This window comes from Geospiza fortis, unplaced genomic scaffold (assembly GCF_000277835.1).
Source record: "Geospiza fortis unplaced genomic scaffold, GeoFor_1.0 scaffold66, whole genome shotgun sequence".
NCBI lineage: Eukaryota > Metazoa > Chordata > Aves > Passeriformes > Thraupidae > Geospiza > Geospiza fortis.
In genome coordinates, this window is record NW_005054312.1 from 3,240,696 (window position 1) to 3,265,126 (window position 24,431).

General features: G+C 37.9%; 1 protein-coding gene across 2 annotated transcripts in view; it reads right to left on the reverse strand.

The window, feature by feature from the left end:
* MYBPC3 (myosin binding protein C3) overlaps positions 1 to 24,431 on the reverse strand; it is a 61,091-nt gene that overhangs the window by 14,952 nt on the left and 21,708 nt on the right. For both annotated transcript variants that reach the window (XM_005419457.3, XM_005419458.2), the window contains 18 exons: positions 23,580 to 23,603; positions 22,670 to 22,836; positions 21,758 to 21,890; positions 21,522 to 21,524; positions 20,997 to 21,121; positions 20,308 to 20,413; positions 16,246 to 16,412; positions 15,711 to 15,876; positions 14,697 to 14,803; positions 14,344 to 14,373; positions 14,041 to 14,177; positions 12,473 to 12,550; positions 11,272 to 11,431; positions 9,162 to 9,266; positions 5,841 to 6,029; positions 3,726 to 3,860; positions 2,351 to 2,518; positions 988 to 1,076 (listed from right to left, as the gene is read on the reverse strand). In XM_005419457.3, coding sequence (XP_005419514.1) covers positions 988 to 1,076; positions 2,351 to 2,518; positions 3,726 to 3,860; positions 5,841 to 6,029; positions 9,162 to 9,266; positions 11,272 to 11,431; positions 12,473 to 12,550; positions 14,041 to 14,177; positions 14,344 to 14,373; positions 14,697 to 14,803; positions 15,711 to 15,876; positions 16,246 to 16,412; positions 20,308 to 20,413; positions 20,997 to 21,121; positions 21,522 to 21,524; positions 21,758 to 21,890; positions 22,670 to 22,836; positions 23,580 to 23,603 — 2,089 coding nt within the window. The remainder of the gene's footprint in view (positions 1 to 987; positions 1,077 to 2,350; positions 2,519 to 3,725; positions 3,861 to 5,840; positions 6,030 to 9,161; positions 9,267 to 11,271; positions 11,432 to 12,472; positions 12,551 to 14,040; positions 14,178 to 14,343; positions 14,374 to 14,696; positions 14,804 to 15,710; positions 15,877 to 16,245; positions 16,413 to 20,307; positions 20,414 to 20,996; positions 21,122 to 21,521; positions 21,525 to 21,757; positions 21,891 to 22,669; positions 22,837 to 23,579; positions 23,604 to 24,431) is intronic.

A 24,431-nucleotide genomic window follows, 5' to 3' on the forward strand; every position in this document is an offset into this window, starting at 1 on the left:
ATTTGTCTCCCTTGTGGAAAAAATGTTTTGCATATCTCCAGCATCTTTTGTATGAAAATTTCAAAGCTCTTCACTAAAAAAAGGATTACATTTCTATAAATGTCAATCCTGGATAGTAGAGAAATTTCAGTGTCTTGAAGTTTTAACTGAGGACTTGATTAAGTGATATATCTGTTATTACTGAGGATATCTGTGTCAGAGCCAGAGTCTGTAATTTACAATTTCTTTTGCTATTTCTTCCTTAGGAAACCATTTCCTTACACACACGAATTCTTGCACTCTATTATATTATAGTCTTGCATCTGAAAAAAGGTATATGGGGTTTTAGAAACGGTCAGATAGTTGTCTGTACAGCTCCAGAAAATGCCAAGATGAGCTAACTGGTCAGGTCAGTCTTTGTGTATATTTGAGCAACTTTGTGCATGCCTTAGTGAAGTGTAGTTACATACATGCACCCTTGATAATCCTCAGCAAGCTCTGGTTTTTATACCAAAAGCAGGTCTTTGTACACACACTCAGATTCTGCATCCCAGGGCCAGCTGGGGTCTTCTGTTTATGTGCAAACTCTGATTTTTGCAGTCAGCCTTTCAGAAATTAACATACATACTTTTGCCAAAGAAGTTGCCCAGTGACATCGTATGCCTTGGTTCCAGAAGAGTAATTAGTTGGATTCTTACATTTTTGTCTACTTCTCTCTAAGGTGCCTCCTGTGCTCAGTAAACAGGAATGGGCTTGCACTTACTTAGGCCACTTTTTTCTTCTTCCCCAAAAGGTGGGATTAAGGAAGAAACTCTGACTGTAAAAAAAACATTACTGAAAAAAAGAGTGATTCCCTCCCCTTCTCAATTTTTTGAGAGGGTTTCATGAATCATCAGCCTTATTTATGTAATTCTGCTGAAGCAGCGAAGTAATGGGAACTTGCATTAGGGAAATGGCTTTAGACAAGTAATCATAAATAACCATGACAAAATAGAAGCTGGTACATACCTGAAAAGGGATCACAATATTGATTGTTTCACCCACTTTCTTCACCAGAGTCTGTCTGAGGTGGCGTGGCAGCCAGAATTTGGGACGCTCTGCAGTTAAGCATTAGCACACTAAATACAAAACTTTTGATAATAAGCAACATTATTTATAGCAAAAATAAGGCAATGGATAACTTTAAGCATAAGAAAATTGTGAAAACACTGTTTATACTTTTAGGGACTAGCTCAGTCTCTCAGTAGTTTCTAAAGTATTTGTCTACTGGATAAAAAGTTAATATTAAGTCTCAGTTATATATTTACATCTGAGCATGTTTTCAGTGACAGCAGCATTATGAAAACATGTCACATCTGAAATGCCAAATTTGGGTGGCTTCTGTTGGATGTGAGTCTTCTGTATGGACTTTGTTTCTTTGGAGAAATTGTTCAGTTCAGTAGAAAGGATGGGACAAGGGATGTATTGGAGTAAAAGAGTGATGATAGATTATGATTATCTATTGCTATATTGATACTGCAGCACCTTGTAAATTGCCACTGGGAGGTATTTATGGATATACTCAGAAAGCACAGCAACTGATGGATTCCTTTATCTTGCTACAGTCATTCAGTTACAGTTCTTTGAGATGGATGTAGTGTGATCTCTTTGTAGCATCTTATTTTCACTAACAAACAAGGACCTTACTGCATGTTTTTTTCATTGGTCTCTGCTTTCCTCTACTTCACTGGAAAGCTTTCTAGGCTCTCCTTTTATCCTTAGTCTTTCCCCTATTATTTACAGAAGGAATTTCTTAACATACAGTTGGAGTATCTGTCTTCATGACCATTTGGTATTGAGATGCATTAAACTTTGTTTTATTTACATTGGCTCAGTTTACTGCCAGTGAGACTCTGGCAGACACTTTGTGTGAGCCAAGGTTGAGGAATCCACTATTAGCAGCTCTTGATGTCTTTTGGACTCCAGTCAAATGAATTTTAATCTGCTGCTGTTGGGTGATACACAGGGTGGTAATTAATAATCTGCGACAATGAAGTAAATAGATCTCTTGCCATAGCCAACACAGTCCTTTTGTAGTAATATCGCAGATTTTCAAGCAGAGAGGTAAATATTAAATAAATGTTTCTTAAATTCTGACAGTGTCATTGCAAGAGGTGAAATGTCCATATTTTGAAAGTAAGAAGTAGAATTTTATTTTAAGAACTATGCTTTACAAATATAAGACCTGGGTGCTGTAGAGATGTTCTCAGAGTCAGAAGACACTGGGCACCTAATCAAAGTGGAAGAGCAGTTTGTGTGTTATTCTCAGATAAAGGCAGAATTTTGGCCAGAAGAAATGAAGGAAAAAGATTTATTCAGTATAGATACTCACGCAGGATCTCTTGAACAGTAACTGGCTCTTTTATTGTTGCTGCTGCACTCTCACCAGCCAGGTTTACAGCCTTGATACGGAAATAAAGTTTGTCCCCCGTGACCAGATCTTTAACCAGTGCAGATGTGCGCTCAGTTAGGCCAGGAAGAGCAGGAATCCATTCTGTAGCTACAAGTACAGTATTTGCATATTGCAATAATACATTATTTTTCCAAACTGAGGCCTTTTTTGCAATTGAAAGTAAATTTCTATTAGGGTAAAATGAACTCAAGTTGCAACACCATACTTAAAAGGGAATAAAATAAGTTGGAAGTCTGGGTCAAGGAAATGTGTTTACACGTTGAGTTAAGCAATCTTTACACTTTGTTACTCAAAATAGGTAAGATAAGGGAATCATCTTTGGGTATTCCTTTGGCATTTTGTTTTATAGAGCTTAGAGCTGTGGGACTTCTTGACATTTATTTTACTACATGAGAATGGGGAGAATTTTGGAAGTAGTTTTAGCAAGAAAGTGAAGCCTTAATTGAAATTTTTTTCTTGGAGTAAATATACCTTCTGGGACTGTCCTAACAGATCAGTGAGAGCCACATATGCTGAAAACAATAACAGAGCATATAACTGTGGAATTTATTGTTTAATTCTCAATTGACTCAGTAGAACAGAATTCTTAGTGCTTCATTTTTATAAAGCACAGAAATATGACTCATAAAATCATTCTGCTCTGACAATGACATAGAGATTCTGGTAATTCTATAGTGATGCCTCATTAAAGACACGAAATTATTTCTGCATAAATTACGCCTTATAAACCCCCTAGTCTAGGTTATTTGGCAATCGAGCCTAGTGTCATGGAAAATGTCAATATTGAAGTGACTATAAATTTGTTCTCAGACTTTGGTGACATAAGTATTACGTTGTAGCATAACAGAACACTGAATTTTGTAGGTATGGTGCTGTTACCTTCTTTATTATATCAGTAATAATATTAAATGAGGTAAGGTAATGGTTACTTTAAACTTTGACTGCTGTTGTCAAAATCATGTTATTTTATGTGTTTTAAGGAATATGCAATTCATGAATGATACAGAAGTACAGAAGTGACTATAGAGCAGTAATGATATTTTTGTATTACTGATGTTTATTAAAGCTTATGATGATTGTGAAGATGACATTATGGATGTGACTTCCATGGTTTTACAGTCACATTGTAGTGAGTATGGTGATGGTTGGCAAGGATGGTAGACATAGATTAGAGTTAAAATTTGGTCATGCTGGACATGGTTAGGTTGTTGGTAGTGTATTGAGGTGAAGTTATTGCAACTGTAGCATTTTTTAAATGCTCTGTTGCTGCTGCCTAGTACTCATGCCTACTTACATCCATCTTTGCAGTATTCCACCATGTAACCATCTAATCCCCCTGCTCCAATCCGCTCAGGGGGTCTCCACTTCAAGGAAACAGTGCTGTCAGAAACATCCTCCACTGTGAAGTGGGTTGGTTCACTTGGAGGAGCTGTAAGGAAACACAGACAAGTAGATTCTGAGAAATAGCAATACAACTATGAGAATTCAAAGGCTATACAAGGAGTGATTAACCGCTGATTTATTAATAAAATAAATCTGAAGCTGAAGCTCAGTTGGAAAGTGTAACACCTATTACATCATTTAATAAAGACACAGCATAAGATTCCTATAATAGGAAGGGGAACAGGAGGTTAAGATAGTAGTTCCTATTCACAGATGCTCCCTTATGAGAAAAGCCACTGAAAAAACAAAGACTTGTAGAAGGGAGTCAAATTGTCATCATAAGTCTGCAGTGAAGTTTAAAAATAAAAATATGTATCTTTTATATTCTGTACTTACACCCTGATTGTAACTGGACAAAATTTGCATGGTCAAAGAAGCAAACTGACAGTGGCTAAATTTCACTTCACTCATACAGTGAAGAAAATGACTAACAGTTATGACTACATGTTTACAGAAACACTACTTCTGATTTGTGCATTTGTAACAGAGACATACTTGAGAAAAATATTTTAGGGATAAAAAATTTTGGTTTAGATACAGCTTTTTCATATCTCTTCAGAACAGGTGTGTCATGGCTTTTTATAAACCCACAGTTCAGAAAGTCTTAATTTCAATCTTCTGCAGCACGACTATTTTCCACTAATTTAAAATAATCAAGAAAAGCCCTTACTAGAGGATCCAAAATACACATAAATGTTACTGTGAAATAATTGATACCAAAAAGCAAACAGAAAACAACTTTTTCAGAATAACATTTAGGGTGCAGGACCGTAAAATTTAGTATACATACCATAAGAGCAATCATATTAATGATTCTGTTTGGCATAATCTGTGTATTTGTGTACTATAAACTGAACATCTACTGAATATACATAATAGATTTTACAAGGTAAGTTAAATACAGGTTCACATATTGTGGAACTAATTGAAATCAGTCTTAGTTCCCAAAGTTATTGTTAAAAAAAATCACCAAAAAATATCACCTAATTTCATTTGTGTAACTGTCAAAAATTTTTGTATTCACATGGTAGCAAGGACAGCACACTGGAGGAAACACAATTGGGAGCATACACAACCACACAGTACACGATCAAAACCCCAAACCTCTTCTCTGAAGAAGCAAGTGTGAACTTTATCCTTAATCAAGTAAAACTCTGCCTATCCCATGAAAACTTTGGACCTTTTTTTTCAGTAGCTCCGCTTGATGGTTCTTGTTTGACCTCTTTTGTTGCAGACCAGTCGTTGTGAGTTTGAAATCCAGAATTAAGAGACCCTTCTTGCAGTTCAGCCTTCCCTTCTGACTCCTTCACTGCATCATCTGCTTTTACAAGATCTCCGTCAGCAGGCTGTCCCCCTTCGCTGTTATTTGTAGATTTAGCAACTCTAGTCATTTTAATCTCCAGTTATTTGTATTTTTGTGGGTCTTCTCCCTAAAAGTCTTAGCAGGCAGGCTTCCTGAGGACTACTTTAGTTTGCTCCTTGCTCAGGGACTGCAGGAGACACTGCACTGCTGTGTTGGGAAGGATTATTTATAGAAAATCATTCCTCAAATATTTTCTTAATCATCTATCCTTTTAGCTGTGGAGAGGGCTGGGATTAAGGGAGCACTGGATGGGATACTGTGATATTTGCACCCACAAGGGAATGGAAGAAGCTGAGAGGGACAGGGAAATCTCTGTCAATTAGTTCTCCTCCTTTTTTCAGATCCAGCTTGACTCACACTTCTAATTATAACAACTAAAATTTCATCAGCAATTTCATGAAACTGGAACCTCTCTGCTCTTTAGGAAGAGGAATGAGAGATAGAGGAACATTACAAAGGAGAAGGTTGATTAAATATAGAATATAGAGATGGCTGATTGCCTCTTTCCTGACACATTCTTTTTAGCTGTAAGAGCAGTTGAAGAAATTGGAATTGTCCTGTCTTGGTTTTATCCTAGAAATACCATGGAGTGTCAAAACTCACCAATTGGCATGAAGGGTTGTGAGGCAGGGCTGGGCCGGGACATGCCAATAGAATTCACAGCATAAATCCGCATCTCGTAAACCACTCCTTCAATCATCCTCTTGGCCTCATAGGTTAGCTCCTTTAAAAGGTCAAAGTTCAGTCTCATCCATCGATAGCTCTTCTTCTTCTTTCTCTCTAAGATATAGCCTGGAAAGGACAGCTGTTATGTTGTAAAAGAACTGGAAATTGTTATCTCACATGCAGGAAAAAAGAAAATCCTTTTACGCAAAGGAGAAATTTCCTTGAAATGTCTAAGGTGTGGTATAGAGTTAAAAAATTAATTTATTTCTTTTATTCTGCTTCAATCCACTAACCTTGACTAACAGCCTTAATGCCCCACAAAGAATTAATTGGATGAACAGTTTGAAAATTCCTTTTATTTTAAATTAATGTTTTATCAAAGAACTGATGCTAGATCTCTGTGTTCTTTGCAAAGTGGTGGAAATGCAGAATGCTTCCAAGACAATGCAGATCTCAGCTTGCTTCAGCCCTACAGTGAGTGAAATATGGCCACTCACCTTTTTTCTTGCTCTGATTTCCTTGGGAAGTAAAGAGAGCCTGTATGATAGCAGAGAACAAAGAGAGCCGGGTGCACTGCAGACCAAATCTGCAGTACAGCTTAAGGTGTCATCTGTATTCCTGGAATCCGTGTCTTAGCACTTCTCCAGAACATCCATAGCCTTTCCAACACTACCATGTTCTTTTCCAGAATGACTAAGTGGGGCTGGATTATCAGAATAAAAGATAAACTTCTCATTTCCCCAAACTGGGAATGGAATCTGTGATTCCTGATGCTTAATATGGAGGATGGTTGTATATCACATTGGAAACATAGATGTCAGATATTTTCCAGTTGGCCTGCTACAACGACTACTGAACTGTTTCTTTCCATTTAGCTATATTAATTTCTGCTGCTTCTCTGTGTTGCAGATAGAGTGACTGGATGGGATCCACATAGGCTTCTTTCTTTTGTTAACTTTGCTATGAAAGCTATTAATCTTTTAACTACAGAAAGAATATCAGAGAATGGTCATGTACACATTAATGTGTAATGAGTGTATTGTGTGGGTGTGCTCCTACCCATGGCCTGCAGAGGTCTGTACAGATGTCTGTAACAGGGAGCAGCTACAATAGTGCGAGTCCATAGCAAGGACTTATAATTGAGCCATGCAGGAGAGTGATTCGGTCCCTGCTGCTCACCAAGGTCATGGCTGTCAAACTTGCAAAAGTCCCTTTGGTATACCTGGGAAGTATGATTCACACTTCAGGTGTCTCCAGGGATAAGGAGAATGACAGGCACATTTGATTTGCTGGCATGCTGTAGGCACAGACACCATGCAGCCTTTCTGTCAATGCTGAAATGCAAGAAGAGCATGGGAGTCTACAGATACAGAATGTTCTGGGAAAAGAACAGTGGAAGTATCTTTAAGATGACAGGTTGTATCATCACTCTAAATGCATGAAGATGTACTCCTGGCATAATTGTTTTCCATAGCTTTCAGAGTTAAATGCTGTAAGCAACGAACCTATGGTTCTTTTGGTATGTTCCTGGTTTTTTCTCTCTTCAGCAGGGTCTATGAGACTGAGAGAAGTTTCATTAACTCAGTTTCTGGGGTTTTTTGCTTTTATAGATAACCAGTGTTAAGTACATAAGTGTCAAAATGAAGAGGTTTGCAATTTGAAAAAAAAAAAGGCAGAAAGGAGATAAAATGAAAATCCTGGTTGTATTGGTGACATTTGGTAAAACAGATTATTTCCCCAAATGCGTGAGAGTTAAAGATACTGTTTTAGTAATACAAAAAGCACACAAAATCTCAGGAAAGGTGAAGATGTGGTTTGAATTTCTTTTTTATATCTGTTGGATATAGCTAATAAAGACTGTCTCTGACTGCCTACAAAGCCATCTGTAACAACATGAAGACAGATGAGAATGCAGGGGGCCTTTTCCCCCCTGCCTTCTTAACTTGCTTTTAAAGCTCTGAATGGGTAGTGCTGCATCTCAGTTTTCCTCTCCCTCTGCTGCAGGTGTTTTATTGGAGCTGTAGCAGTAGTGCAGTCCCGTGCTACCTGAAGGAACCTCCTCAGTAGTGTGAAGGGGTGTTACTGGAACATCAACAAAATCCTTCCTTTGACAGTGAAAACAAAGCAAAGAACTTGTCAAAATATATGCCCTGAAAACCCTACAAAACAAAATCATAGCCTTTGTATGGTCAGTGAGGTGGGGGTTGCCTGTGGTAATGACACAACTACTGGTAAATGTCTTTGCATGTAATATTTTGACTTCTTGCTTGCTTCCTGTCAGAATAGATGAAACCACAAAGCACTGGCCCTGCAGTACCTTGTTTATTCCTGCACAGGTAAATTATTTGATTTAAATAAGACATATCTTCTGGAAATGAATGAAGTCCAAACATCCAAATGCAAATACAAACTCCTCTCTTCCAGATACTATTCAGGGGATTAAAAGAATTTTAGACATTTCTAGCTCTGCCATCCCCATGCGAGTCCATATAGCTTTCAATGTATATTTTTTTCAAAGAAACTTAAGCTCCAGAGATCTTTATTAAAGAAATTGCTAGATATGGACTCCAGAGGAATTTTTTCCCCTAAAATTGGTCAAGACTCTGCATTGTTTTCTTTTTATTCTGAGGATAACAGAGATTTCTATCAAAAATTCACCATGCTCTGTGCAGAACTTAAAATAATGTCAGTGATGATCTTGATTGTGCCTCTTCATTTCCTGCATCACATGATAACTTTGCACTCTAGTTTTTAGTACAGGTTTTAAGGTCACTAAAATGATTGAAACTATTTTATGACCCATTGTTTTATATGAAGTAGAATTATGAAGTAGTTTTCCACTATAAAACATATATTACATGAATGCCTGAGGTTGCAGATGTCTGGAGTTGATGACTGAGGTGGCCACAGATCTCTTTGGATATTCCTAGGTAAGCACAAAGGCCTGTACACCGACTTAAAATTTCAGTCTTGAATGAGGATAGTTAGCTTTAGCTATTTTTCATCTCACCTTTTTGTGCTTTGGTAACTTGTTTGATGAAGTATTTCTGACTCAAATCGCACAGGCAGGGGGCACTCTCTGCTCAAAATTGCAGGGCCAGACCCTGGGCCGGTTTGACGGTTCAGTGCATCAGAGTAGCTCCTGCCTGAGGGTCAGCCTTCCTTATGTCTATACAGAGAATCCTTCTGTGCCATTTCAGAGGAGCAGCAAAAAATATGTGCCAAGCTGCAGGGGACTTCATGTGTTTGCACTCTTACCAAGTACTGGTTGCCCACCATCGTATTTAGGGGGTTGCCACTGCACAGTGCAGTAATCTTCTCCAATGTTGCTGATTGTGGGAGCTTCTGGAGGGTCAGGAACATCTGAAGAAAGGGTGAGAATGAATGAGAGTTTTTATTTGTTTCAATTTCTTTATGCAAGTAAATTAAATATTTTTAACACTTTTTTTTTTCCTGTGTGGTACTGATGTAATGGTGTCCCCCAGAAATCAATGTTGGGTCCAGTCCTGTTTAATATCTTTAGCGATGATCTGGATGAGGGTATTGAATCTATCATTAGCAAATTCATGGATGATACCAAGTTGGGCCAGAGTGTCAATTTACTGGAGGGCAGGAGGGCTCTGCAGAGGGACCAGGACTGGCTGGATCATGGGCCAAGGCCAATGGCATAAGGTTCAACAACATCACATGCTGGGTGCTGCACTTTGGCCACAATAACCTCCTCCAGAACTACGGGCTGCAGGAAGAATGGCTGGGAAGTGGTCCAGTGGAAAAGGACCTGGGGGCGCTGGTGAACAGCGGCTGAATGTGAGCCAGCAGTGCCCAGGTGGCCAAGAAGGCCAGTGGCATCCTGGCCTGGATCAGCAACAGTGTGGCCAGCAGGACCAGGGCAGGCACTGGCTCCTTGTACTCAGCACTGGTGAGGCCACACCTGAAGTGCTGTGTCCAGTTTTGGGCACCTCACTACAAGAAGGACACGGAGGGGCTGGAGCACATCCAGAGAAGGGCAATGGAGCTGGGGAAGGGTCTGGAGCACAAGTCCTATAAGGAGCAGCTGAGGGAGCTGGGGGTGTTTAGCCTGGAGAAAAGGAGGCTCGGGGGTGACCTTGTTGCTCTCTACACCTTCCTGAAAGGAGGGTGTAGCCAGGTGGGTTTTGGTCTCTTCTCCCAGGCAACCAGAGACAGGATGAGAGGACACAGGCTTAAGCTGCAGCAGGGCAGGTTTAGGTTAGACATTAGGAAGAAATTCTTCACAGAAAAGGTGATTAGATATTGGAATGGGCCACCCAGGGAGTCACCACCCCTGGAGGTGTTTATGTAAGGACTAGATGTGGCAGTCAGCGCCTGATCTAGATGACATAGTGGGGTTGGACTTGATGAGATCAGAAATCTTTTTCTCGTCCAAATTTATTATCTGATTCTGTGATACAACTTTCTCAGATAGTAACAATAGGTACAACCAGGGTGTATTAACTTAGTCTAAAGGGAATCCTGATCTTTGATGCTTCTTTGTTAGGTTGATTTCCTTTAAATAGCATTGATTATTCAGCTCCCTTTTTCTTCTCAGACATAATACAATTTTTGCAAAAATGTAAGGTAATTCTGTTCTGTATGATGAGACTTGCTCCAGGGTTTCCTATTTTCTCTAGAAAAAATTTTATAAAATACAACTGCATGTCTCACATATTATGTCACTTTGGAGATATTCATAGTAAATATCCTGATTTAATATTTATAAAAGATGGAAGAATACTTAGTATTTATCAAGCAATTCTAAATTTTAATACTGTAGGTGAAAGTAATTTTCTTTTATAATTTCTGATTTGCTTATAACTTATTCTTTTGTTATGTGCCAGGGTATCAGCATATTAAATATTATGAAAAATTTATAAAACTTACTGACTTAAAATCATATCCCTCCCAGGTCTTTTGTGATTCATTGAAGAGTCTGTCAGTCTGTTCATCTTCTATCAGATACATTATGTTTCTTTATTCCATTAACCATTTACTGCTTATAGAATGAAATAATTTCTGCTTAAAAACATAACCCATGACAAAATTACTAAAAGCTTTTCTTATTTCTGACAAGCATGAAGCATGTAATTCTGAATGGAATGTCATCCATAAAATGATAGAATCACCTGAAACAGGGAATACATTGATTACTACTGGGAGTTCTTCTCTTTTCACCTCTGAAAAAACACTTCTGCTGAATTTATGATTGATAATGTTCCTCTCTTTATGATCCTTTCCCATGTTGCTAAACCTAAAGTCAGAACTTGTATCAGAGAGATTTTAGACTTTTTGAGAAGGGTGAGCTTCAGCAGACTCAAGATTCTTTCATGCTCTGTTTCTTTCCTTTACTTACCAATAACTTTGACAGTGATATCAGCCTTATCTTCTCCAACTGGATTCTTAAGTATAACTCTGTAAACTCCCTCATCCTCTTTTTCTGCCCCTTCAATGATGAAGACACAATGGTCTTCATGCATCTCCACACGGACTCTGCCTTCAGATTCAAACAGGAGCTGTGGGCAGTGAAAGGGACAGATAAAATCATTGCAAGTTGTGCCAGGAACAGCCTGATGAGTCTGGTGAACTGGTGAAAAACTACAAATCATTGCATATTACAATAATTATTGAAAAGCCATAAAATAATATGGTTTTCAATGTAGACTGGTTGGCTCACATAAATATCATTTGGGAAAATTGGTTCTGGAAGTCTGCAGGCGGTTGGGATTCACCACTAGTAACACAAACCCAGTTATGTTTCAAAGAAGTTACTGAGTATTTCCAAAAATTCCTACTTGGGACAGCTGCTAGCATCACTGTGAAAAGTTTCATAGATAACAGTTGGTTACTGTATAAATTAAAACAAGATTCTTGTAACTGTTAATGGCATCAGTGTGATTTCTGCCACTCAATGGCCACAATTTAGTTGTACGTGTGTAATACACTCCTTTTTTCCTTATGTGCCTATGTATTTTAGATTTAGAACAGAAACCACTAGAAAGAATACATGTCCAAATATTGATTAGTGCAGCAGGATCCTAAACCTGAGAATGGTTTATTGCTGTGTAATAAATGTAAAATATTTTTTACTCTATCAAGAGAGAAGTAATTTATGTGAAAAATGAAAGTTGCTGCAAAGTGAGTCCAGTTTCACTTCTTTATAGTCCATCCACTCTCTTGACCCATTGTCATCTTCCCATGTGTCCTGTAAGATTTTGTTCTGGTTATTATTGGAGCTTACAGGTTACTGAGGGGAAAAAATCACCACAAATAAATCTAAAAGTGTTTTCAAATAACTGCTTTGATTCCTTGTAACCCAGTCACCATGTGATGGTGATTAGAAAGACCTTCTCAATCAGCTCTAAAATTATTCACCAGATCTCTTGTGCCCAGCAGGGGTCTGGTAATTCATTACCACTGTGAGGCAGGATAGAGGGCCTGATGTGCTGTTTGACTTTTAATATTTACTGACTTAAATGTTATTTCCTTTTGAGTATGACCTTTTATCTGGAAAACTAAGAACATTTGTGTGGTTGCATAAATAATAAGGAACTTACCTTATTATCAGTATTTAAATCACTGCTGTTTTCTGAGGGAGTCATGGAATCATCACTGTTTCGAAGTAGGTCGTTTCTCTAGATAAGCAAAGAAACCACACAAAGTCAACTAAGGCTGAGCAGAGCAGTAAAGCTGTTTCTGCAAGGCAGAGAAGAGTCTGTTAGGGGGGTTGAATATGAAGGAGGGAGAAAAGCAAAGTTAGGCAGAAAGCAGACCTGGGAAGGAAATCTACCAAAACCAAAGTAAAAAGCAGAAATGGAAAAAAAAGTGTCAGAATGCAGTGAATTAAGGGAAGGATAAGACAGCAAACTCAGATTTGCAGCTTAGAAAAGAAAGAAGAATGACATTCCTGCAGTATTATTGTAACTGGTTGTGAACCTGTCTGCGTCCTCTTGGTAGTAGTTACTCTATATGTGTAAGTACAAAAATAAGTATTACTTCTCTCTGTAACAGTGGGATAGGAAATTGATGTAAATATTTTAAAACTCAGAAATAGTCAGGTCTGTAACACTCATTGAACAAGATCTTTTGAGGCTGTGCTACTCTTTGTTTGGAATTTCATTAGTAAGTATATTTTACACAACCTTCAATCAGGACTGGCTGCTTTCCTCATATATTGAGACCTCCCACACTGTACAGAGACTGTCTGATACTCAATAATCATTTTATTAGAGAAACTTCTGTATAGAAGAGTCAATTTCTTGGCTTTTTAAAAATTTGTTTCCATACTAATTCTACATTGAAGGAAAACGTTCTGAGTGCTATTAGATATGCTAACCTGAGCAAGAATGTGGCATAATAATGAAGAAATAAGAGATTGGGGGAATTAACATAATTGGCGATATTGTTTTTTCTGTATCTACACATATGGATGTGTAATGATGCTGTAGAATGTTATGCAAAATATTTCTGTTTTGTGCTAGTTATAGCTCAAAAGCCCACAGATGGTGAGGGGTGGGGATATTTTGAGATACCCTGAAAGGAAGCTCACTTAACATTTTAAGTCTAGCTTCTAAATTCTCTGATGTTTTGTAATTGCTTTGATAAGATAAATAGCAAAGTTCCTCTATTTTTATTATATGAAATTCAGTTTTATGCCACTAGTCTGCTAAGATGACATTTACTTCACAAATGGTAGAATCCTTGATAAAGACTAAAACAAGAAGCTGCCACCTCCAGAAAATGTTCGTTCTATCTGGTGAAGGTGATGGGGATGACTCACCATTTATTTATTTTTCTCTGAGGTAGGAAGAGAATAAATATGCATGGTATCCTTCTATCTGCATCTACATATGTCTCCTCATATATAGTCAGCTTCTTCTTTTGGACTAAAAAATCAGGGAACAGTTCATAAAAAGGAACAGTTCAGGATGAATCACAAAGCCAGCTAGGTCCCAAGCAGCTGCAGTTCAGGTATTCATTTTTTTTTTCTTGAGGTTTAAAAACATAAAATTGAAAGGAAGATGGAAATACTTGTAAATGACTGTAAACCGAAGTAATGTTTGAGAAGGAAAAATAAATTTGCAGTTGTGACTTGCCTCAGACATTGTGTCAGGTTGCACATTACCTTGTTCACTTTCTGCCAGATGACAGTGGGTGTTGGATCTCCTGACACAGGAACATCCAATCTCAGTTTGTTCCCAGCCACCACGACAATAGTGTCAGGGGATTGGCCCAGACAGTCCAGGTGGATTTTAGGAGGTTCTATAGTAAAGATAGAGAAGATAAGTTTTAAATATAGTTTGAGTGATCTGAACAGAAAATGAAAAAAAAACAGGATGTTCATGCATTAAATTAAAAAAAAATATTCTGCTTACTTTGCTATTGAAAACATTCTTACTTGCATATGAATAATGACTGCTGTTCTTACCTTCTCTTGGTACAAAATCTATCTTGACCTCTGGGAGGGGGGAAAGAAAAGAGCAGACAGGGAAGAAGAAATAGATCAGAAAACAGAATTTACATAGCATCTGCACAAACAAAGTAATTTAAAAACTGATTGAAACTTCATAATGCATATTAATCAGCAGATTTATACAATGAATTAAAAATCAGGCTCTGTAAACACATGTGATAATGGTAATGCAAAATAACAGGGAAAAGCGATGTGTCTACGTTGAGGTATCAGAAAAGAGATTGGCATTCTCTTGCCTGGTATAACCATGATTAATGTCACCATTTTATCCCTGTGGAATTCCCATTACATGTTCTAAAATAACTCACCCAAAAACTGAAGCTTGGCAGAAAGGTTATAAGCAAATCCTTGAGGAATGAAGGAATAATCAGCCTCGTCCTCTGGTGTTACATCCTCAATAGTTAGCTTATGGATTCTGAAAACAGGAGCAAATATATTGCACTCCCTTCGCTTGCCTCCCCAGGAGAAACAGGGCTATCTCGAGAGAGAAGGTGCAGGCCATAGGATACTAAGAGAAATTATTATTTCTTCTTCCCATGCCATGACACAAGGCAACAACCAGCAGGGCTGTAGTCTGCTCTGCTTTCAGTATTAAAGCCAATCCTATTAAAGCCAGTACATGGTCTATGAATGGAATTTTTTTTGTCAAGGTAGATTGTTTGAAGAGAAGTAGCATTTTCCTTGCTCTAGTCCAGTCCTTTGCCATTACAAGGGCAGTTGTAACACTGCTGACTGGTTTCATTTGATCCAATTGTGAAACAGTAACTCTGACTAAACAAACTGAAAAGTGATTCTCCATCCCTGTATTATTTTAGGTTCAAAACAGAATACAGAAAAGAGCACCAGGAAAGAATTCACTTGGTATTTAATGCTGAATCTTCTTGGTCTCCATTTCCATTACTAGCTAGACTGCTAGGAAACTTGAGCACAAAATTACAAACTGTATATGTTAATATAAATGCTAATTTTTCTGTAGGGTTTACTCACATGTACTATCTTAACACTACTTTAGTTTTTGACTTCTCAACAATGTGTTTTGAATACCAAAACACCATGTAATCCTAATGAAAACTAAGATTTACTTTTGCTGATGCACCGCTGAAGTCATATATAGAAAATGCACCAACTCAGAAAGACTGCACACATGCCAAAACAAGTCTGTCACTAAATGTTGGGTGCATATGAAAAGCTTCTAAACTTTTTACCTGTTAGCTGGAGCCAGGACAAAATCTCTCTTTATATTCTTAACCCCTGAGATAACAATTCTTATGGATTGCACTGCAAATCCCAAGCCTGTACCTGCTTTCTGAAACAAGACTGACCTGCCGATATGGGAGATCTTTATCCTTTCGTCTGGGATCACCTCCTTTCCATTTTTCAGCCAGATTCCTTTCACGTTTTCATCTGAAACTTCACACTTGAAGACTGCCTGGTCACGCGCCTTCACTGTCAGGTCTGCAATGCTCTGATAAACTTCCAGCTTTTTCTCTGATATAGTGAGAATAATTGATACACACATCAAAAATCAGAATAGCTCTGTAAGTAGATGGTGTGGATTTACTGAGTAGAAAAGGCAAGGGCTGAGCAAGCAATATGAAGGGAAATAGACAGCCTGCAGGGCTTTAACAGGACTGATAGCTAAGCACCTGTTGTTATCAGAGTATCTGCTATATCCGGCTATAACACAGGTCTGAGTTCTCCTCAAAGCCTTTATTATCAAACCCTATGCCCCTTATTGCATCTCCTTTTTCCCTGTCAGGGGGATTATGCTACCACTCTGCACTATCTGGAGAAGGTTACCTTCAGCTTATTCTCATTTTTCAGCTTCTCTGGTTCTGGGACATTCCCTGTGCCTACCTTGCACGATCAGTTCAGCGACTGATACCCCACCATTGGTCTTCACAGTGTAGTGTCCACTGTCCTCCTTGGTTGACTCATTAATAATGAGATACTGTTTTTTTCCATCTTTCTTGAATCGGTATTTAAATGTTTCTTCTCGTGTCAGTTCAATTCCATCTTTTTCCCTGAAATACCAAATAGTGTTGAGTTATTTTTGTTGTGGTTGAAAGAGGAGAGTAAGGGTCAGCTCAATGTTACTAGGGATTGGAAGACACGAGGTGGATCCAATCTTTGTAGCATTTCAGGCTGGCAAAAAAGGAGATTGTTGCACAAATGTCAGTGCAACCAGAATGCCTCTATCTTGGCCATTAATTTTCCCATAGGTATTTGACTTTTGGTTCAAGAGAATTCACCACAAGTAATTACTTGATTTTTTCTATTTATATGCTATAGATAAACATGAAAATATGTTAAATGCTGTAGGAGATAAAAGGTTGAAAAAACACTTCACCAACAGGAAATTTATTGTCTTAAAAATGGCCATAAATTAAATGGGATTTACTTAAAAGTCTTAATTTTCCTGATGTGAAATGTAATTGTTATAAATCCACGATTTGTGGGCATCAGCAAAAGGAGAAAATTTTAGGATGGATTCAAATGAATGTGTATTTTGGATTTTGTAGCTCTTTCCATTCAAGGATGGCACAGTAATACTTAAGACTTTACTAAATTAAGCTTCACCATCTAGCCCAGGAGGAAATTTAATTATTGTAATTTCCAGTCATCATGAAGGGAAATGCACAGGGAGGACTCATGCTGTTCAATCAAGGTCATACAAAAATACATAAGGTGTTTCAAGGGTTTCCTGTTCCTAATCCTAAATAGCATAAACAGCAAATACTTGTAATTTCTTCAATTTGCTAATTTTGTAGCATTACATTTTTTGTTATTACTCGAATATATTTCTATTTTGTTACTTGAATACTGCTCCATTTGTAAATGAAAAAGGTTTTCTCTTTGATAGCTAGTCACATGGAAAAACAAATAGGAAATATGTGTGACTTTAATAGAGTAAAAATATTCTTTCTACTTTTTTGTTATTTCCCTTACTTGTGACTTATTTGTGGCCAGTGACTCAGTGACTATTCAGCTTACAGAATAGCAAATTGAAATACTACTTGGGACTCATTAAAATACTATAGCTCTAATTTCTGTGTAGATATATGCAAGAAAACCTTTTACCTCTGTCAGAGTCTGCTAATGTAAATCACAAGATCAAAATTTTAAGCAGAAACAAAGATCCTACAGCTTGTGACTTAGATGTTCCTGATGCAATGGCATTTCAGAATACCTACAGGTATTCTGTACATGACTGTTTGTTAGAGCAGAGCTCACTGGAACTCAGAGCTGGTTTAGAGAAGGACTGGCCTCCCTTCCAGGTCACAGAGCAGCACTAGTAAGGGAGGAAGCAGAGGATGCCTTTAACAACTGCTTGAAACGCTTGGTATTATTGTCAGGATAATGTTTCCTTTTCTTTCCTCTTCATTACTCTTCAGACAAGAGTCTGAGACAACATGTAAGATGATCTCTTAAGGCTGTTGTGATTCATGCAAATTAGTTCTGGAACAAGTGCTACAATGCTTTACAGAAATCTTTGCTGAATTGCTGAGAATGGACTTTAATCCCAAAGCTGAGCATGCTGCTGTCACTAAATGCAAAGCCAAGCACACACACTGTGCCTAGACTTTTGGAGCTGAACTTTTAAAATTTTTCCCATGGTCTATTTTGATACAGAGCTCATGAAAAATATCTGAATGTTCTATTCACCCATTGGTAAGAAAGTGTTCTCTTGAAATCTTGACTAAATAATGAAAATAGTCTTTTTGTAATGATGAGTGTCTTAAATCCCTAGGAGGGGAATACTGTCTTTAACTTGTGTTTGTTTTACTGACTGGCATATTGCTGATCCTGTGAATGAGTAGAGAGTTTGCAGAGGGGTATAATGACAAATAGAGGCTGTAAACCTCGAAACAGAACTCCAGATAGCATTTGGCTTAAAATAATACTCTGCTGCTGTGAAAAGCAGAAAACCTCTTTAAGGTAATATTATAGGCCTTCCTTTGGCAACTATAAAATTGGAACTATAAAATAGAATAATCTGTTGATATTAAAGTGTAAGTGAAGCATTGTATAGAATCATAGAAATGTTGGTTTACAGAACGCCATAGGTCATTGGCCCAGCCTCACATTTGAAGCAGAACTAGTGCAGTAATAGGTAAGTCAGCTGTGGTTTTGTCTTTCCAAGTCCTGAACATCTGCAGGATCAAATATCTGTTTTCAACTTCACCGCTCAGTTCTTCTTTGTCTGGAAATGCATTCCTTTTTCCTGTTTGGATTCTGAGATATCACTGATGTAGGTACTATGTGATAATTGAGACACACAAATTTATTGCTATAAATATACATTACCATGGTTTCTTTTTATTTGGAGCAGATAAGATGGTACATCCAGCATTCAGAGATGGAAAAATTAGATCAAAACTATGTATTTTAGTGTATATTTTTCTTCAAATATTATCTTATTTCCGAGACATCTGAAGTTTAGGAAGAACCTGTTCCATAGTAATGCTTGAGGTGTAATAACCTGAAAGCTTCCTTGGTGATCAAGAGAACATTCTTTTCTGATTGTTCTGAAGAGACTCACATGATGAATTCTCCAAGCCCTAGTCTGATGGCTGTGCCTCACCCTTATTTCTGTCTTGTGCAAGTCACATAATGCTTTTGTTCATGTGCTTGTGGTTTTATATTCTGGGTTTGAAGATTTAAGAACTATAACAGGTGCTCTGAGTTAGTGCCTGTTACTTGGCTTAAATTGTTGATCATTCCCCTAATGAGCCATTGCTCTTTCTCCACACTGTGTTTTAAGTTTTCCCTGGACATTTCTCTCTGCGGTCCAAAATGTTCCCTTTTGTTGCCAAAGAGTTTTTTGTTGACAGAGTCTCACATAACAAAACCAGTAAAATACAGTGTGAATGTCTAACTACTCAGTTTTCCATTGCAATGATTTGATGAGTTTCTCTGACCACTTGCTGCATTTCAGACTGAGACAGCTGCTGGTTTGCCCTTGTCACATCAAATGCCCATCCCACAGATAACAGCTCTGTGAGATGTATGGGAGTTGTTCAAAGGCACAGGATCAAAGTGTGGCAGCTGCACTGTGTTCTGAGAGGGACAGATCTGGTTGTCCCCATCTCTTGTGACCAGGCATCTGCAGTCAGTTCCTGAATAATAGAATCTGTGTCCCTGTGCTTGTGGCTTTAATAGTGTAATGCATGCCCTGTACTAGCTCTTGGACTCATTTAAATTCTCAGTTCCTTCCTTTGGGACAGCAGATCATTAGTTGGCACTTTCCAGGAATGCCATGGGCATTGTGGGAATGCTTGATAACCATGTGCCTGAAGCTGTTAACAAGCACAAGGGAATTTCAGCTGGTAGAGAAATGAAGTGAGAATATGAGCCCTGCTTGTCATGCCTGCCCAAGCAGCATGCACCTTCCAGATTCTGCTCAGCTGGAGCGCCCAAGAAAACAGGATCCATGGTCTGTTTGTCATCTTAATCCGTCTCGCTGCATAAGCATAATGACCAGCTCTGCAGGATCACCACAGCAGATGTGTTCCCTCTGTGTCTGAAGAGACACGACTTTTTTACCTAAGAAAAAATACTTTAGAAACCCAAATGCCTCACTGCAGTTGAGAAGAATTCAAAAAGTACAGCAAACTCACCACAGAATGGATCTGATTAGTCTGGGCAATACTTAGGCATTACTGAAGTGTAAAACTGAGCAAGAAATTCTAGAGACACTATAAAATATATATGCTTAATCTGGGGTTTTGTGGCATATTTTTTGCTTCTCAGTTCCTCCTCCATATTTGACATATAGGAGGAGGGACAATGTTTTCATGAAAACAATTATGTAGGATGTATTCTCCCTTTTTATTCCACACCTCCTGATATGTTCCATGGAGGAAGATGGTTTCATGTTGGTTTGCTTTGGTTTGTTTTTTTCTTATTCTCTCTTACCATTTCACAGTAGCTCCTTCCTCAGACACTTCACACTCAAACTCCACTCTCTCTCCAACCATCACCATCTGGTCCTCCAGTGGGTGAGTGATCAGGATTGGAGGTTCTGAAAATAAAGAGAATTTTATTAAAACAGTATTCTGAAACAGTGGAGACTGGAGGTAGATTTCATCACTCTCTACTCCACAGGAAGAGTCTGTGGACAAATAAATGGTGATGATCTCTGTCTTAGAACTTAAAATTTACTGTGCCAGATCACCTTATCCGAGTTTTCAAATGACATTTTTCATGAGTTGGAATAAAAATATAGGATTAAACAGTTGTCATGTATATTGTAAAGTTCTAAACAGGAGGCATTACTTTTCTGTACTATTTGATCCGCTTGTAGAGCTTGGGGCACATGTTTGTTTTGAGCAGAATCAAATTTTTAAAGTAAGTTTCTAGCCCCATTGTTGAGAGGTAAATGAGAATTAATGGTAACTATCACTGTTCTGCTTTCCTAGTTGCTGTTAGGCAAAATTTTCCTCAATTTAACTGTAAGAAAAATACCTACTTCAATAGATCTCAGAATTTGTTAATATGTTTAAGAATTTCCTTTCCTGTAAGATAAATCTGTGACTAGAGAAGATGGCAGTAATTCAGTGCTAAATGTTAGGGGAGATCTCTTTCCTTTTGCTACCATTGCTCACCTTTTACAAATAATTCTGTGAAGCTCTTCTCATCCCCTACCACACATTCATATGCTGCATCGTCAGCCAGAGAGCAGTGGTTTATGGTCAGTATTCTCTTATTCCCAACAGCCTCAAAAATATATCTGAAAAGAGAATCTAAATGTAATTATCAGGGGAAAGCCCTTCTGGACCCAGTCACTCTCTTCTCTTGCCTGGAAGAAAAAAAGATTCCTCCTCTTTTACTGATGGTGGCAAGATTTGTAAGGTCTCAAGCCCAATAGGTCTGTCCTGTTGCAGTGAACAGCGGCAGTGTTTGAAAAACTAGCATAGGAAATTGTGGGGAATCTTCCTTCAAGTGTGAGATGTGATCCTGTGAATGGTGTTGGATGCTATCCTAAGATCTAACATGACTACCATTAAAAATGGCTTCAGCACAAAATCACTGGAAATTTGTTTTACATATGAGTTACACTGAGGTATATCCCAGATCAGGAGAAAGTGCATTTGTACCCATCAAGAGCAGAATATAATCTCAGGACTTACTTGCTAAATTGGTAGATGAAGGCATCCAGTCCCACATGTAGATATTTAGAGCAGAGGGAAGAAAAAAGAAAAAGTTATGACAACAGCACACTGACCCTGAGCCATATCACTACATAGATTCTTTCTGAGCTCCTGTTTCTCCCTGTTTATTCCTTTCTTTCTAAGAAAAGCTAGATTTTTCACTTTGTCCAAGCTGTAGCTTGTTCCATTTTGGATTTCTCATATTTCTAGTTTACCTGCCGCTCACTTGGATTTCCTGTCCATTCTTCAGCCATTTCACATCAGCATCTGGATTGGCAACTTCAACCATTAATTTAATCTTTTGGCCCTTGTCTACTTGGTAAGCTGGATCCAGTTTCTTGAGGAATGCTATGATAAAGAATGATATAATAAAAAAAAAACTTATCATTTTTGTACTTTTTTTTTCGTTCTGGGTCATGAAACAAATCTTTATTCCCTTTCATGTTGTTTACCATAATTTTAAACGTTCCCCAATTTCTGCATACCTGTTTGAATTTTTACCCTTTCTGTCTATTCTTTATCCTCTACTGTTTTTCCTTAACGTAGGATGACAGGCATGTGTTACAAACCAAAATAAGCAAAGTAGAATATTCTAAATAAGATGTGAATATGTACTGCAACACATTCTAAATAGAATTACATATGCTCATATAGGAAAATTATGCTTGGTCTTCTCAGTACTGATGAATGAAGGCTGTTTGCCTTCTCTGTTTCAGACTTTTAAAGTCAGTAACAATTAGGCAATTAATATTTGACAGGACTAGGAAAAGCTCAAGAATTCCAAAGGTATCATACCAATGAAAATGAAATTGTTCAAATATATCACTGTTGCCTGACATACTGACTAACTGAGGTGGAGGGCAAGTAGGGGATGTTGTTTTATGTTCAGGGAAATATAAGGGGTCAATCTTGTGGAACTGATGAACTGAGTGTGTTCAGTATGTCCAGAGAATCAGAGCAAGGTATCTCAGGGTATTGGACATAGCTGCAATCTTTGGTAATCAGTATTTCATATGCAAAGGCTGGGTAATAACTGGAACAGGAAATTACTATTTCTTATGATCTTGTGTCTCACTGCTGTAAAGAAGATATGAACACTATATTTGGAAGAAAAGCATCTCACCAACCTGTGCTTTTTTTCTCTTCCTTCTTTATGCGTTTGAGGCGTTTCAGCATCCCACGCAAATCTGTGATACCATACTGGAAAGCAATTTTCTCATATTCTGTAGGAGGAGCTTTCCTCAGGATATCCCAGACATCAACATCAGATTGTGATTCAGATTTTCCTTCACCTCTGCAGAAAGGGATTAGAGTCTCTGAGTGCTACTATTAAGAGTACTTAAAGAAAGCTGTAGGGTTGGCAGCTACATATTGTCTCGATGAAGCCATTTAGTAAAAAAATAATTAACAGTTTAACTTTTTACTATATTATTATGTGAAATAATGAAATAAAACTGGTGCCTTTAATTTTATTTATATATATAGTGGTTAAAATTGAATTCTGTCCTGAAGGGTTTATTTCTAACAACCAAAACTAATACATTTTAACTTCCTTTAATGATGGGTAATGGAAACGTAAGGAAACTCATTTTCTTGCCATGGTCAATGAACAAAACATGGAACATGGCAAAGCAAGGAACTGAATTGATATGCTGGCAAAATCTTAGAAAAAAGGCACTTGGTTTATGTAGATAAGAGGCATATATTTTTCTACTCAGGACAATTTTTATCTTCACTAAAAAGAATCACAGGTTATTAAGATGATTATCATCTGTTGTGAAGAAAATTGTTGTCTGTAGTAATGTATAAAACATAAAGAGACTGGTGAGTAGTGGCAAATAAGACAGCATTTACAGTGAACGGCTTATTTTATATTTTAGCCAAAGAACTAGTGATTATGAAAGAATTAATGTTTGGTTTAGTAAAACTAGGGGAAAATTTGGCTGTCTGGCTTTGGGAGAGGTGTTCTTTTTTTATCTGCCATCATATCTTTGTTTGAAAGATCATAAATAGAAAAAGAGATTGGCATGACCTTACCGGTTTGAAGGGCGCAGGAAGCTGCTGTGCTCCAGAACGATGCCGAGGACCACGTGGGAAAACACGCAGCATCCCAGTGGGCAAGAAAAGGGCATCATGTGTTAGTACAAAAGAGCCATGAACCTCGTTTTCACCCTTAGCAGAGCATGCCTGTGCTTGAGTAGCAGGGAGATGGAGGAATTCATGCAAATGTTCTGAAATGGGCTTGAGGAAAATGTTGATCCATACTGAAATCAAACTTGCTCCCACACTTTGTACGTACAGGTCCACTGTGGGATTTATCTGCTAAGTGCAAGCACTTCTGTTTATTCCTACTTATGGCTGATCACCTTCCAGGGAAACAAATAACTCTACTTCCCCCTGCCATCATGGCATTTTTACCCGTCATAGTTTGCATTTTGGTAAATAGAGAAATTATAGAAGAAGTAATATTATACTAAAAAAATTTTAGGAGAAAGAACTTCCTTTGGCTGCTATTTCTGATTATCACCATTACCAAGCAGATCCTGGAGCAGCAGAACCTACCCTTTTAACAAAGTCATGTTCAGTGGTAAACCCCAACAAGAAGACAAGTTATGCAACAGGTGATGCAGAGAAAAGTGGCATGTTAGTGGAACGGTGTATTTCCATTTTTTTGCAGGAAAATAACAGTCCAATTAGTCTGTGAGAAATATTGCTACTTAACAGTACTGCTGTAGTCAGTTCAGACAGCACATATAACCAAATATTTCTGGTACTGCTTTTATTGCCAAAAAAGTACCTGCTTGATTAGGAACACTGTGTTTATTAAAGTGCTGCAGTCCAAGCTTGGAATTTCCAGCACCTTGTAGCTCTTGAACAGAAAGGAAGCAA